Raw genomic sequence first — 16261 nt, 5'->3', positions numbered from 1 at the left:
CAGCTCTGTCTGGAAATTGTCTTCATAGCTGGGTCACCCAGACGACACTGAAAAGAGCAAGATTGGTTTAATGTCTGAACAAGACACACAGCTTCTTGATCAGCAGTTCTCAAATCATCATCAGTGACACAATAGTTTCCTTTTTCTATTTCATAAAAAGCCATAAAATACAATAAAAATGAAATGAATAATATCTGAACTATTTCATGTTCCAAAAGATGTGTCCACTGATTATGAGCTTTTTTGTGTCAGAGTAATGTCAAAATCTGTAAAAATTGCTTCCACTCTTAGTCCATTTCTGTACCTATTTCATCACAACTGAAAAAAACAAAAAACAAAAAAACAAAAAACAGCAGATTCCCCTTGGAATTGCAATGCTTTCTATCTCTTCGACACTGGGGAAAATCTAGAGCTGCTTTTACAGCAGTTAACGTGGAGGACTTTTTAGATTCTGCAGAACTGAGGTGATTTGAGGAGCTGCCCTTAAAGCACAGGGTTAACTGTGAGTGCTCTTACAGTCGGTACAACACCAGCCTCCTTCCCTCACCTGGGGAAGTGGACAGCGAGTCTCAGACATTTCAGTTAGGAAACGGGAGAATTGCTTTCTGGGAAAGGTGACAGGAAATGAGTAGTGTTTAGCATTGCTTTGCCTAACTCTTCTGCGTTGGAGCCCATACATCCACAGAGCTACCCATGAGCGTAGAGACTCAAACAGACTCTTTAGTGCCATGATCTGGAATGTATTTGAGCAGTCAAAGGTTACCAGACATTTGAAGAAATCTTAAAAATAACACAGAAATTTTTTTCATAAGAAAAAAAAATATTCAGGGGAAGTACTGAAAATGCACAGAATAGAAAATATAAAATTAATATCCTCATGTAAAATATATTGAGTTCATCAAAGAAGAACAGTATATCAGGTACACTTTCTTAATCAAAACACAAGCACACATCGAAAACAATAAAAGTTGTGATTGGGGGCCGGCGCCGCGGCTCACTAGGCTAATCCTCCGCCTAGCGGTGCCGGCACACCGGGTTCTAGTCCCGGTTGGGGCGCCGGATTCTGTCCCGGTTGCCCCTCTTCCAGGCCCCTCTGCTGTGGCCAGGGAGTGCAGTGGAGGATGGCCCAAGTCCTTGGGTCCTGCACCCCATGGGAGACCAGGATAAGCTTGCCTTTGGATAGGCGCGGTGCGCCAGCCGCAACACGCTGGCCGCGGCGGCCATTGGAGGGTGAACCAACGGCAAAGGAAGACCTTTCTCTCTGTCTCTCTCTCTCACTGTCCACTCTGCCTGTCCAAAAAAAAAAAAAAAAAGTTGTGATTGGCACATCAGTGAATTATTACAAGGTGAACATGAATAGGTGCAAATTTAGAATATTATAAATACCACATAGCTTACCTCATCTTCTCCAAAAGAAATAATTTCCATGGCTTTTAAAATCATGCATCAGTACTTGCCTGGTTTCAAACTTTGTATTTATTAGTATTATTTCTATTAATTGTTTTATTTTCCCTCTCTTTCTCACTTATTTTCTATAGTGATTCTATATATTTCTCAGTTTTACAGCCTCCAAATTTAGATTTAACTTCTGATTTTTTTTTACATTTCTACCTGCTTGTGAGTCTATCCCCTCTCCTTTCAAAGTTTCTGCTAATCACTCATAACTGAGTTCTTTTAAATTCTGATCTTCGCTGTTATTTCATATTTTCTATCACCGCTTTTAATTTCTTTTAGCTTATTTTAAAATGTTTTGTTAGCATTTTCATACATTTTGTGAGAATATCTTCCAGGTTCTTTTAGGTTGTGTTCCCTGAGAAGCACATTCTGTGACAGCTTGCCCTGTCGGACGTATTGATAAATGTGTAAAGGAGGGTAACATATTGAGCATAAAGAAATATCATGTTGAATATGCTTTGTTTTTTAACGGCAACCTTCCAAGGTGACATCTTTTATTCCTGGTTACCCATCAAGCTGATCTTGATAGTCGTTTCCAGATAAATCTTTTGATTCACTCCACAAATGGCTGTAACGGCCAGAGCTGGGCCCGTTTGAAGCCAGGAGCCAGGAGCTTCCTCTGGGTCTCCCAAGTAAGCACACAGGCCCAAGGACTTGGGCCACCTTCCGCTGCTTTCCCAAGTGCATTAGTAGGGAACTGGATCAGAAGTGCAGCAGCCAGCACTCGAACTATGGGATGGTGGCACTGCAGGCAGTGGCTTTACCCATGAAGCCACAGAACTGGCTCCGTTTGAACTGGGGTCACCATCAGTGGACCCAATGATAAGCTCTGTAGATAAAAGGACCATTCAGAAGAGGTGCCCTGAGCTGGACCATGGTAGCCAGGGCTTTACCAGTCTGTATTTAAAGTCCTGTATTTGAAGGAGAAACCGATGGTACCTCTCAGATTGCAGGACACAGACACAGTTATTTCCTTTATGAATATTGTTTTAATGATTGTTTTTCTCAAATGTGATAACTTCATATGTGATATGAGGATGATCTTTTTCAGAATTCATGTTTATGTGATAATGGTGTTCTCAGACTTGTAGGATGAGAACATTATGTCTAATAATGTTCCAGGTTCTATAACTGTCTAGCTCCCTCTGTGTTGTCATCAGAAAAAAATCAAGCATTACTGCGAGTTTTTAAATTTTCCTTGTTCCGGATGTTGTTCTCAGATTGGTCAACTGATTTTTAGGTTATTACCATTTGTGATTGTTTTTTGTTGTTCAGATAGCAGAATTACCAGAGTTGTTTTTTTTTTTTTTTTTTTTTTCTGGTTTGTTTTGACAGGCAGAGTGGACAGTAAGAGAGAGAGAGAGAGAGAGAGACAGAGAGAAAGGTCTTCCTTTGCCCTTGGTTCACCCTCCAATGGCAGCCGCGGCCAGTGTGCTGCGGCCAGCGCACCACCCTGATCCGATGGCAGGAGCCAGGTGCTTTTCCTGGTCTCCCATGGGGTGCAGGGTTCAAGCACTTGGGCCATCTTCCACTGCACTCCCGGGCCACAGCAGAGAGCTGGCCTGGAGGAGCGGCAACTGGTACAGAATCCGGCGCCCCGACCGGGACTAGAACCCCGTGTGACGGCGCCGCTAGGTGGAGGATTAGCCTAGTGAGCCGCTGCGTCGGCCTGAGAGTTGTTCTTTTTATCTACTTTCCTTTTCACAGTTTCTACGTATTACATTTTGAAAACCATATCTTGAATTCTTTGAGTATATTTTGTTGATTAGATTTTAAAGTGTGGCTATAGGAGCTTAAATTTCCCCTTTTATTGTTTTAAAATATCAAAGCTGAAGTTACATATGAATTCTCTGAGTATTTGAAGTGTAAGTTATTTAAGTTTTAAATATACTGAGATATTCACCCACTTAACCACCGCACCATTCAAGAATTAAACTATTTCCCTGACTCCAAATTATCTTATACTACTTTCCAATTGACTCTCAACTGGAGGCAATTCACTGCTGATTTTTATCAAACTAGTTTGGTTTATATTTTGTGAATTAGACAGTATGTATTTCATGACTAGGTGTACATGTAACAGTGTGTTTTGTATGTCTAATCTTTTCACAATATTTAATGCTTAAGAAATTCATCTAGTTAATTGCATATACTTTATTATTTTATTCCTACATTGTATTATTATAAATAAATATGCAAAATACGTTTATTTATTTGTCTATTGATGGATATTTGGCTTACTGACAATTTATGCTAGTATTAATAAATCTACCATGAACATAGTCTTTTGTGGACATTGGTTTTGTTTTTCTTATATGTTTAAGAGTATAAGTGCTGTAATACACTGCCTAAATATTTTTCCAAATGGGTACACCACATAGCACAACCACTAGTTGCTTCATATTTACTCCAACTTTTCATATTGCCAATTTTGTTCTGCTTTGTGTTAGATTTTCAGTGTTACTCATTCTACTGGGGGCAATGGCGTTTCATTTTGTATTACTGTAATATCTAATTATCTTGAATTTTTTTTCTTTTTTCATTTGGCTATTTATATGTTCAGCAAATTGTCCTAATAGTCTGCTTATTCTAAAACATGGTTTTTAATTTACTTAATTTACTGAATCTTACTATTTATTTATATGTACTGAGTTAAATTCATTTCTCTCTCTCTCTCTCTCTCAATATTTTCCAAAAGAGTGTGACTGGAATTTCTTTTCCTTTTCCTCAGATACATTTTATTTAATGTATACAAATTTCACGCATTTCATAAATGCAACTTTAGGAAGACAGTGATTCTTCCCACTCTACCCACACTCCCACCCTTGTTCCTCCTCCCTTTCCTACTCCCATTCTTACTAAGATCTATACGGAATTTCTATTGCCTTTTATTGAAGATAGGCTTTAAAATTTTGATTAAATTTAATTTGCACTTTTTTCTTTCTTGTTTAATGTGTTTTTGTGATTTATTTACATGTCACCATTAAAGTATCCTATTATTTCAAGCTTCTGCTGCCTCAACTTCAAGGACTCCCTTTAGCGTTTTGTGCAAGGCAGGCCTAGTAGAGATGAATTTTCAGCTTTTATTGGGAAATTGGTTTTGTGAGGTAGTTTTGCTGAGTATAGTACTGTTGATTGATAAGCTTTGTTTTTCTTCCAGCACTTCGAATATGCCATCTTCTGCCTTTCTTGTCTACATAGCTTCTGCAGAGACACCACTAATAGTGTTATGATTTATGATTTTTACAGGTATGGAATAGCTTTATGAGAAAATCCAATTTCCAGTTCAGAAGTTGCTGTACTTCAGATTAGCACAAAACTGAGAATAGTCTCATTGAAATAGACAAGAAGAATTTAATTTTGTACATATTAGCCCCATCACAGAAGCTGGCATAGCTTATAAGCACATTATCACTTATATAATAAGTCACAGTTATCATAACTTCTTTAAAATCCTGGTCTACTTATTCCTCTATTAAGTTATATCACACTAGATCTACATTTAATATCTTCTGTCTTTAGAATAGCTTTGTTTTCCTGATTTGCTTCATGTGAAATAATTTGGAATTTTACCTAGGATTTGATAAATATTATTTAGAGATCTTTATATTAATATGACAATTGTTAATATTTTTAGTTTTACCAAGCAAATACTTGATTGGATGTAAATTGAAATTGAAAATTTGTTCTTTTGGTTGATAGTACATATCTCTATGCAATTCTTTCATACTTGTGGGTTGCTTTTGATATAGCCCATATATGTGAGGTTAGGGGATATGCCAGAAATTTGGAATTTAGGTCAACTAATAAATAGAATTTAGATTCTTTATCAGGCTTTCTTTTCCCCAAGATTGTCTTCTCAAGCGCAACAGCTCTGTTTACTTCAATTTCTGCCCTCTGTTTTTTTTAAAACATATTTTACTTTTGTTTTTCACAAAATAAAATAATTCGTAATTTTTCATAAAATTAAACTAAATATGTATTTATTTGAAGGTCAGAGATAAAAAAGAGTGGAAACAGCTTGAGTCATCACTGCTGCTTCCCATGTGTGCACTGGAGGAAGCTGGGTTTGTAAGCAGGAGGTGGGCGTAGGACCCAGGCACCCTGTTATGGGGTGAAGGCATGATAATGGTATTTTCACTGCTAAGCAAAGTTGTGTCCCTGAGTCCTAGTTTTTACATCCCAGAAAGGTGGCGGGTTCTTGTTCTGTATTGTTTGTTTGTTTGTTTGTTTGTTTCAAAAAAAGTAGTCACTGGTCTTTGCTCAAAATAAAAATTGCATCAAAGGGATTCTCATTCTATATCTAGCCTTCTTCCAAATGTTGACTACAGTCCAAAATCTGTATGCTTTTATTCTTACTCTAGTATCCTCAAGCAGTTATCCACTATGTTTTTTCTAGAGTTTGCAGCTACTATTTTTGAAAATATTGACCCAGTTGGGACTCAATGAGACCAGATGCAGATGAGACCAGAAACAGAATTTCTGTTGGTTTATGTTTACTGATATTTTAGTTTGATAAGTTTAATAAAATATTTCATACTATTTACATTTTTCATAACTATTAGTTAATCAAGTTCAGTTGGAAACTAATACAGTAAAGATAAAATTCTATAAGTATTTTAAACAAAAAATTTAACTTGAGAAGTTATGCACCTCCAAATTGTTAGAAAGTTTAAAAAAGGGAATTGTCACTGCAATTCTTGATATCAAGAACAGATTACAATAATTGAACTTTTATTTCTGATATTATCAGAATCTGACTAGAACTCTTATTTCCTTAATGCCAATACTTGTTTTTTTGTAATTGTGCTTTTTTGAAACTTAGGATAAAAGAACAATGACCTTTACTTTTCCTACCTTTTAACTACCCAGGAATAGGATAAAATGAAAGTTAGGAAAAGGGATAGCCAGGAAAAGAGAAAAAAATAAAACTTTGTGATGTCAGTTCATAATTCACAATTTACCTACATCTCATAATTTGGTGTTTTGATGAACATCTAAATATATGTGATTAAATATTCTTTTTCCTATTTATTGAATCCAAGCTGAGTTGGATGTCCCCCACCCACACACATGCAATATTTTAGTCTTTTTATGCAAAAGCTATGTATCCAAAACCATATGAAGTATTTCTACTGGGAGACCAAACTTACCTAATTATTCTTGCCCTCGAATTAGGTAAAAGAAAAAAAGACTGACATCAATCACATGTTGGTCAAGCTTTAGTCTAAGAAAATGTCTTTTGTTCAAACCATATACAAGGGTGTGAAACCGAATTTTGAATTGCATCACATAAGAATAGATGTTTAAGCTTCCACTTTTTTTTCTATTATTAGGATAAAGTCAGCTCAACAAAAAATGCATATAGTACACACAATGATGTAAGTCAAGTGAAACAGAAGAAAATATTTTTATTCGTTCTTCCATTCAACAAATACATATTACATGTTTATCATGTATCAGATAATATCATCATCAATCTGTCCAAAACACTTCGAAACATGAAAAAAAATGATCTCATAGAGACGAAAAATAAAAGTATGAAAAGGGTAAAATATGATCATAATGCATATAAATACCTTTTAAGGAGAAAAAGTAACTACAGATGAGACTGTTTGTCGGAGGTTGACCCCTGAGTCAAGACAGAAATAATGGTGTAATGTAGTCCCTATATGGAACCAGATCTGGCCATATCTGTCTTGAGTTTCCAAGTACTTTTTTATGCTAATAAAATGTGTCTCCTTATGCTTGGTTGTATTGTGATTATTTTACTTGAAAACAAAAGATTTGGCTAATCACATTCTTCTAACATAATTTTTAAGAAGTTTTTGTTTGTCATTTGCATATATATACATATATATGTAATGTGGTCTGTGTATTAGTCTGAGTTATGGAAAAGACAAAATGCAGATGGCATTATATATATGTAAATATAAACTCATACAATTATTATATAATATATGTTCTCTACATTATTTATATATAAATGTATTGAAACAAATAGTAGGGAGAGAGAGAAGGAAGCAGAGAGAATTTATCACAAGGAATTGGCTTATGTGATTATGGACGCTCAGAAGTCTCAGATTCTGCTGTCAGCCCCCTGGAGCCCCAGGAAAGCCAGCAGTATAGCTCCAGTCCAGTTCTGAAGGCCTGAGAGCTGACGGTCAATGGAGTGAGTGCCTTCAAGTCTGAGTCTGAGTTCAAAGGCAAGAGACTGATAATCCTGGTTGAAGACAGGTGGCATAGAGCATCTGCTCTAATAGCCTTTGTGTGCTATTTCTTCCATGGATTGGATGAGGCCTATGCACTGGGTAGGGCAGCCCCTTTCCTCAGTGTGTGAATGCATATGATATTATTATCCAGAAACACTTTCACCAACACATCTGGGATAAAGTGTAACCACATTTCTGAGCATCCTTGACAAAGAAAGTTAAACAGTGCATTTTATTAGGTTTATTGTTTATTTTTAAAATTTTTTTATTTATTTGACAGGTAGAGTTATAGACAGTGAGAGAGAGAGAGAGAGAGAGAGAGAGAAAGGTTCATTCCCCAAATGGCTGCCACGGCCGGCAATGCGCCAATCCAAAGCCAGGAGCCGGGTGCCTCTCCCTGGTCTCCTTGCGGGTACAGGGGCCCAAGCAGTTGGGCCATCCTCCACTTACTCCTGGGCTGGAAGAGGAACAACGGAGACTAGAACTGGCATCCATATGGGATGCTGGCGCCACAGGCAGAGGATTAACCAAGTGAGTCACAGCACCGGACCCTAGGTTTATTTTTAAATATACAGCAATATCAAAACATGCGTATTCTATAGCAACTCGTTTCATTATATCAACTACACAAATTTCTTTTAGAATTCATTTTTTTTTCTAATTTAATGCACCAGGGATACATTCCTTTAACTTCTTAAAACCCCACACATAAAGTAGAGATTCAGCTTCACTTTTCTTTACCTAATATCTTTTTATGTTTTTCTTTTCTAATATTGCAAAATTTCTGATTTTTTTTCTCTGCTTCACGCTGGAATGAGAGCAAGAAGCAATGGAAGTGAAGATTCTGGAAGCTCTCATCTCACAGAATCCTAGCATATGTGACAGCAAGAATAAGAATTGCTGCAAAATATAACTGAAACGTGTGCTTCGCATTATGCATGTAGTGTACTTGATGGTGATGCTTTCACATGGCAAAAGCAGGATATCCACTCTACAGCAGTGTGGACCTCTGGGCTTGGAGGGTGATGTCAATAAGGGTGATCTGTGATATCCATGGACAAAATGTCCTAGGGAACAGGCCTCAACTTGAAGTTAATTTGCCTAGCTTTCTCTGAATATGGAATTAAAGATCTTGCAGTTTTTTTTTTTAAAGATTTATTTATTTATTTATTTGAGAGGCAGAGTAACAGTAAGACAGTGGGAGAGAAAAGTCTTCCATGAGCTGGTTCACTCCCAAATGACTGCAATGGTTGAAGTTGGGCCTATCCAAAGACAGGAGCCAGGATATTCTTCCAGGTCTCCCACATGGGTGCAGGGGCCCAAGCACTTGGGCCATCTTCCACTGCTTTCCTAGGCCATAGCAGAGAGCTGGATAGGAAGAGGAGCAGCCAAGATACAAACCAGCACCCATATATGGGATGCCAGTCCCACAGGCAAAGGCTTAACAGACCCCATAAGGTTATGAACATATTGAGATGGAATATGTTGTATACAAAGATTTTCTTTTATTAAACGTTGTCAAATAAAAAAATTTAAAAAAAATTTCTTAAAAAAAAGTTGAGTTTAAACTCTGGTAAAAGAGGATTACTAACTTCCTGGAAATGTTCTTTCAATCATGAGAACGTGACGAGATGTAATTCTTTGGAGTCTTGCTTGAGCTCAAACAGTTGTGTGGAGAAGTGATTAAAAATGAGACAAATTGCAGTGGTTTGTTGGTTGTTTGCTTGTTTCAGATTTACTCCTACTCTGACACTTTAGAGATCTATGAAGAGTTACGCAGCACCAGGCATAAGACTGAGCTAGTATCCCATGGAGAGGGAAAGGAAGCCCACACAGTCAGCAGCGATTAAGGGGACCACTGTGAACATTGGAAAATTGCTTGAAGCAGTGGTTGCTGTCGTGGGATCTCTGTTGGTAGCCCATGGCAATAGTTGACACAATTGGGAAGAAAGAAGACTCTGAAATAGACATTCTCTCATTTGGGGGTTTCTGCTGACCTGTGGACACCTGCTAGCAAGAATCACTGACAGGGTCCGCTGGAGGTAGACGTTGAGGCTAAGTGCCTTCACTTCCCTGCAACTCGCTGTGAGTCACTCATGAAATCATGACAGAGTAGACTGGATTTTTCATATTTTCTCCTAGAAAAAGGAGAAATAGCAAGTTACAGCACAGATAAGTGTCTAGAATTTGTGTTGCCTAACTCCTTCAATAGAGAACTCAATTTTTTACAGATTTATTTATTTATTTGAAAGGCAGGGTTGCAGAGAGAGAGACAGAAAGAGATATCTTCCATCTACTGGTTTGCTCCTCCAAATGGCTCCAACAGCCAGAGATGGGTTGGATGAACCCAGGAGCTTCATGCAGTTCTGTCGTTTGTGTACAAGGGCCTAAAGATTTAGGCCATCTTCTGCTGCTTTCCCAGGTGCAGGGAGCTGGATCAGAAGTGGAAAAGCTGGGACTCAAATTTGACACCCACATGGGGTGTCAGCGTCACAGGTGGTGGCTTAACCCACAACACCACAACACCAGCCCCAAGAGCTCAACTTTTAGCCTCATTTCAAATTCAGAATACAGAAACAGTGGTACATGGTGTATATATACATATATCCTTAATCAATTTTCCTTAACCTTTATACTCTCTCTCTTCTATCTTGAGTCTGATGAACAGAGAGTTGCAGGGACAAATGGGGATAATTTGGGGGGTTAACCTAACCCCTCCAGGATTTACTGGCAAGCTTTCATTCTACTTCCTACCAGTGATTAAAAGTCGTTTCTTGTCCATAAGTCTAGGAATAAGGAGACCCTCACCTCTGACCTGCCCCTGAATCTCTAGAACTTTGTAATTCTGCATGTATGCTCTATACTGCTGTTAGGATTTTTAGCTATGCCAGCAAAAATAACACTCTTTTTTTGCCACAGTTTCATACTGTGCTCTTATGCTGCTTGCCTTATTGCATCAACTAACTGGAGGTTTCAGATGAACCTAGATTTAAAGGGAGAATTTTGTTTCTCTTTTGTAAATGATAAACCATCTATTTTCTCTGGGGAAGTCCAAGAAGGTAGAGAGCTTCTCCCTAACAAAATTATTTCAAAACAAAACAAAAAAGACTGTACTGCATTACCTCCTGTAATATTTTCCATATTCACTTAATGTTTTAAAATTTGCAAAAGCTCTCAGCTTCTAATGAGTCAGCAGGGAACCTGAGAGATGACCAGCTAATTGCCAATGGCAATTTTTCCTGTTCCTTTTTTCCCCTATTGGATCTATGAGAATTGGGAACCATGGTGTTTTCTGCCTGCTTTTTGTTAATTGAGCCTTGGAACTGTTGGAAAATAATGGAACTGTTCCAAAAATAATGTTGCCATAATGATTCCCTGGAGTTTTTGGAAAGCATAAAAATCAACCCACATATTGAGACCATAACTAATAAGAGACAAAAGAAAAGTTCTCCAATGATGCTTTGGGGGATAACTCTAAGAATTCTCATCAGAGGAGGTAGGGATACATATGGTTTTTGCATTGAGATGTCAGTTGTATAAATGAATAAAAAGAATAGATCCTTCCCCAAAATAGAAGTTGTTTTAGTAATATTACTTATGAGTTTTATTTGATTAGAAAATTTCCAGTTTTCACTGGATTCTGTCAGTTATGTACCAAGAAACATAGGAAAACATCCCTAGGTTTCTTTATGTGGAAAATTGAGTTAAGATAATATTTGGATCTACTGATTGAGAAGTGTCAGTGATAACTTTAGAAATCCTCTTATTATCCTATGAGTCTTCTAGTCACTTAGTGATGGTGACAGGGATAAAAAGCCTGTGAAGAGAAGACACATACATATATTACTGCACACGAGTGAAAAAAACAGCTGATAATATGGGGCTTGTAGAATCCAAAGTAGGTTATCACTAAGTGAATTATAGCAGGCTTAGGGAAGATTTCAAACAAATGCCACAAAATATGTTCTCTAGAACCTATATCTCTTACTCCCTATCTACTATCTCTGATTCTTGTAGGAAGCCTTTCCTAACTGATTGAAAAAGAAAAGACAGATACTCATAACCCTCTGTCAAAAATGAGCTTTCAATGCTTAGTTTCTTCATCCTGCATTATCAAATCTCAGATGAAAGTATTATAGGGTGAGAAAACTATATTAGAAAACTCTAATAAGACACGAAGGAACAAAAATAAGCGAGTGTCTAAGTGAGCTATTTTTATTTATAGACCTGCTGTTTGTGCACCTCCCCCATCCAAGCATTTATGGAGAAATAATCTACTGTATGAGCCTTGGAAATGGAAACTCTGGAGGTAAATAAACTGCATTCCTCAAGAAAGATCCTGATGGTGTTTGCTTTGTTAATCATCAACTGATATATAAATTATTGTAAACTGCCAGAGTAGATGGTGCAAAAACAATGTTCAGAGAATTTATGACAGCTAGATCTGGTTTATGTTTGTGATTTCTTGGTTGCATACAGATTATAACATGAGCAGTGCTATTATAATACAATATGATTTAATAGGTTACAGATTTGATCTCTGTTCCTATAGATCTCCTTCCAATGCTTTAAAGTCAATTACCTCATTCATGAATTTAACAAATGCCTTTTACACATGCCACTTAAAATACTTCCTTTAATATTTTATTAAACATTTATGAAATATTTAATGATCAATTCACTAAACAAAAAATATTTTAAGTGTCAATTAGTTTTAAGATGTTATTGGGGGCTGGCGCCTTGGCTCACTTGGCTAATCCTCTGCCTGTGGCTCTGGCATCCCATATGGGTGCCGGGTTCTAGTCCGGGTTGCCCCTCTTCCAGTACAGCTCTCTGCTGTGGCCTGGGAAGGCAGTGGAGGATGGCCCAGGTGCTTGGGCTCCTGCACCCGCATGGGAGACCAGGAGGAAGCACCTGGCTCCTGGCTTCGGATTGGTGCAGTGCCGGCTGGATCGGCGCAGCACGACCGTAGTGGCCATTTGGGAGGTGAACCAATGGAAGGAAGACCCTCTCTCTCACTATCTATATCTCTACCTGTCAAATAAAAAAAAAAAGGACGTTATTGGGATATAAAATTACCTCAACACATTTACACTCCAATCTATGAAAAAATTGAGGCTGTGTGACATAAACCTATCTGAGAAAAAATTGCTAAATAATCCAAATAAAAATTTATATTATTTTCATTTTGAAGACCAAAGTAGCCAAAGTTTGCAGTTTCTATTTGGTTGATCAAGATGGATGAAAAGTGGGCAAGGTTCTCTAAGTGAGCAGAAAATAAAGTGAGCAAAACCACAGAGGTGATTTGCTGCAGGATGAGAAAACGTAGTCTACCATGAAAAAACTACATTTTTATTGGTATATTTGGGAAAGGAGAGGGAGTCCATGAAAATGGCACAGTGATGAAGCATCTGTCCTGCTAAGAATGATACTTTCCTTGTGTCAGTTAGGAAAATTGCATAATACAAATTGTAAAAATAATTAAATATTTATACTTACCAATTGAATGTATCAGTAAATTAGCACAGTAATGAATGAGTAAATTAATAGAAGTAGTGACTTGTGTATTCAGGAAGCACATAAATACTGCTTCTTTTTTTTTTAATTTATTTTACAGATAGAGTTAGTGAGAGAGAGAGAGAGAGACAGAGAGAAAGGTCTTCCTTCCATTGGTTCACCCCCCCAAATGGCCATCACGGCCAGCACGGTGCTGATCCAAAGCCAGGAGCCAGGTACTTCTTCCTGGTCTCCCATGCGGGTTCAGGCGCCCAAGCACTTGAGCCATCCTCCACTGCCTTCCTGGGCCACAGCAGAGAGCTGGACTGGAAGAGGAGCAACCAGGACTAGAACCCGGTGCCCATATTGGATGCCGGCGCCACAGGCGGAGGATTAACCAAGTGAGCCACGGCACCGGCCCATACTGCTTCTAAAACACTGGTGACTATGATTGACTTGAACAGAAAAGTGAAACTGATACTTCTGCTTTAATCCTACCTTTAAAGGTGAGGAAACCCAAGTTGAAAACAATTAAAGATGATAGTGGGTGAAAGAGCATTATTTCACGATGCAGAGTAAGGTGTCAGTTGGTCTCCTGAATTCAGTTATATCATGTAAGGAATTTTTGATTTGTAGTTTTGTTTTCTTCAAATCCAACGATTTCTATGGATTTTGTTAGTTTATTACATTAAAATTTTATATTAGTTGAAAGGATTTTCTGACCCATTAGCAAAGAGAAATTGACAGAGCTGAAATGTTTCAAGGTCAAGTGTGGCCAACACGATGGTGAGTTTTGTTCACAATTCAATGAAACGTGATGGGAAGGAGTGATTTACTTATATTGAGGAGAGGTATGATGGCTTTAAATTATTTCTTCTTGATGGTTAAAACTATAATCCCAGCAAAAATTCTTTTTCAGGTCCATCTTCTTAGACAGAACAATAAACAGTATATGACCAATCCAACCAACGATTGTGGGTTTTTGTTTGTTTGCTTGTTTCTTTGTTTTAAATATAAGGACAGGTTTTAGATGTACTAAGTCACCTCAACTCCCCTCCACCAAGCAGGTCAAGCAGGTTGTGTTATTAGATGAAAGGATAAGCTAAGTCAACACAATATTGCTGTCACTAAAAATATACACAAATAGGAGTAGGTGTAGATGTTTGTTCAGTAATTTGCAAAAAAAAGTAGCATCTTTATGTCACAGATTAATGAACTGGAACATGGAGGATTAAACAGATCATACCAGGCTATCTAGGATTGTCAAAAGAAAATTTTCAGACATTCTTTTCCTAATTGATATTTGAAGCAATCATCGTGAAACTAACACTTAAACAGAATTAGAAATACAGAAATGCCACTGGAAACAGATGTGATCTGAGTTATTATTTCAAAATAATACTATGAATTTGTATGATCAATATGTCATTTGCTACTAGTATAGGTACTTCTCCCATTTCTGATTTATTGTTCTGTTTTCTGCAGGTTAATTTCTGGAACCAAGTCAACCATGCTAATTTCTCCTCTGTCACTGAGTTCCTGTTGCTGGGATTCTCCAATCTTGGAAACATCCAGTTCATTCTCTTTGTTGTTTTCCTGTGCCTATATCTGATTATCTTGAGTGGAAACATCACCATCGTCACTGTCATCCGGCTGGATCATAGCCTTCACATACCAATGTACTTCTTTCTAGGAATCCTCTCCATCTCTGAGACATGCTACACCTTTGTCATCCTGCCCAAAATGCTCATCAATCTGTTGTCTCTGCTTAGAACAATATCATTTACCAGCTGTGCCATTCAGATGTTCTTCTTCCTTGGTTTTGCTATCACTAACTGTATGCTCCTGGGGGTGATGGGTTTTGATCGCTATGCTGCCATCTGTCATCCACTTCGCTATCCCATACTTATGAGCTGGCAGGTATGTGGGCAACTGGCAGCAATGTGTGCTGTGACTGGCTTTTTGTTATCACTGTTAGGCTCATTATTAGTCTTTGAACTTCCTTTCTGTGGCCCAAACAAGATCAATCACTACTTCTGTGACATCTCACCAGTTATCCAGCTTGCCTGTACTGATACCTACATCAATGAACTAATCATTTTTATTGGCGGAGTTCTAGCTCTTATGGTCCCTCTGACGTTCATTTGCATCTCTTATGGCTTCATTGTTCACACCATCCTGAGGATTCCATCAGTTGAAGGCAAGAGAAAAGCATTCTCTACTTGTGCCTCCCATCTCACTGTGGTAATTGTTCACTATGGCTGTGCCTCCTTTGTTTATCTGCGACCATCCGCCAGGCATTCTTCTGGCAAGGATAGGCTAGTGACAGTTACCTACACAATTGTGACTCCGTTGTTGAACCCCATGGTATATAGCCTCAGAAACAAGGATGTTCAGATGGCCATTCGAAAACTGATTGGCAGAAGGAGATTTTATCCTAAAGCTCTATGGTGAGAATATTTCATACCTATGGAAACATCCTTTCTAAGAATAATGTTGGTGATACACATGTATTTCATTTATATAATACTTTACAAGGCTCAGAGTATAAATTTGCCATCGTATAATTTTTATTTGTTTTGCTAGCTGAAACCTCAGATTTGACGTGTCCATGCCTCAAATACTTTTTCTCTTTCTTTCTTTCTTTTTTTCTTTTCTTTTCTTTTCTTTTTTTTTTTTTTTTTGACAGGCAGAGTGGACAGTGAGAGAGAGAGACAGAGAGAAAGGTCTTCCTTTGCCGTTGGTTCACCCTCCAATGGCCGCCGCGGCCAGCGTGTTGTGGCTGGCGCACCGCGTCTATCCAAAGGCAAGCTTATCCTGGTCTCTCATGGGGTGCAGGACCCAAGGACTTGGGTCATCCTCCTCTGTACTCCCTGGCCACAGCAGAGGGGCCTGGAAGAGGGGCAACCGGGACAGAATCCAGTACCCTGACCGGCACTAGAACCTGGTGTGCTGGAGCCGCAAGGCGGAGGATTAGCCTACTGAGCCGTGGCGCCGGCCCCTCAAATACTTTTTCAAACTTATGCAGGTATTTCTAGGAATACTGAAAGAATAATCTCAGTGAATGATAAGTAAAACATAGTGGATGCCAATTTACT

At 38.2% G+C, this 16261-nt stretch overlaps 1 protein-coding gene across 1 annotated transcript; it reads left to right on the top strand.

The window, feature by feature from the left end:
* The first annotated feature begins 14585 nt into the window (after positions 1-14585).
* Positions 14586-15617, top strand: LOC100353612 (olfactory receptor 10R2-like). Its single transcript, XM_002715292.3, has one exon. It carries the CDS (start codon positions 14586-14588, stop codon positions 15615-15617), a length of 1032 nt encoding a protein of 343 aa, XP_002715338.3.
* The last annotated feature ends 644 nt before the right edge of the window (positions 15618-16261 follow it).

Source organism: Oryctolagus cuniculus, chromosome 7 (assembly GCF_964237555.1).
Source record: "Oryctolagus cuniculus chromosome 7, mOryCun1.1, whole genome shotgun sequence".
Classification (NCBI taxonomy): Eukaryota; Metazoa; Chordata; class Mammalia; order Lagomorpha; family Leporidae; genus Oryctolagus; species Oryctolagus cuniculus.
This window is presented reverse-complemented; position numbering and strand designations above follow the sequence as displayed.

Excerpts from the sequence above, each read along its gene's own strand:
- LOC100353612 (XM_002715292.3), top strand. The coding sequence starts at position 14,586 with ATGTCATTTGCTACTAGTATAGGTACTTCTCCCATTTCTGATTTATTG.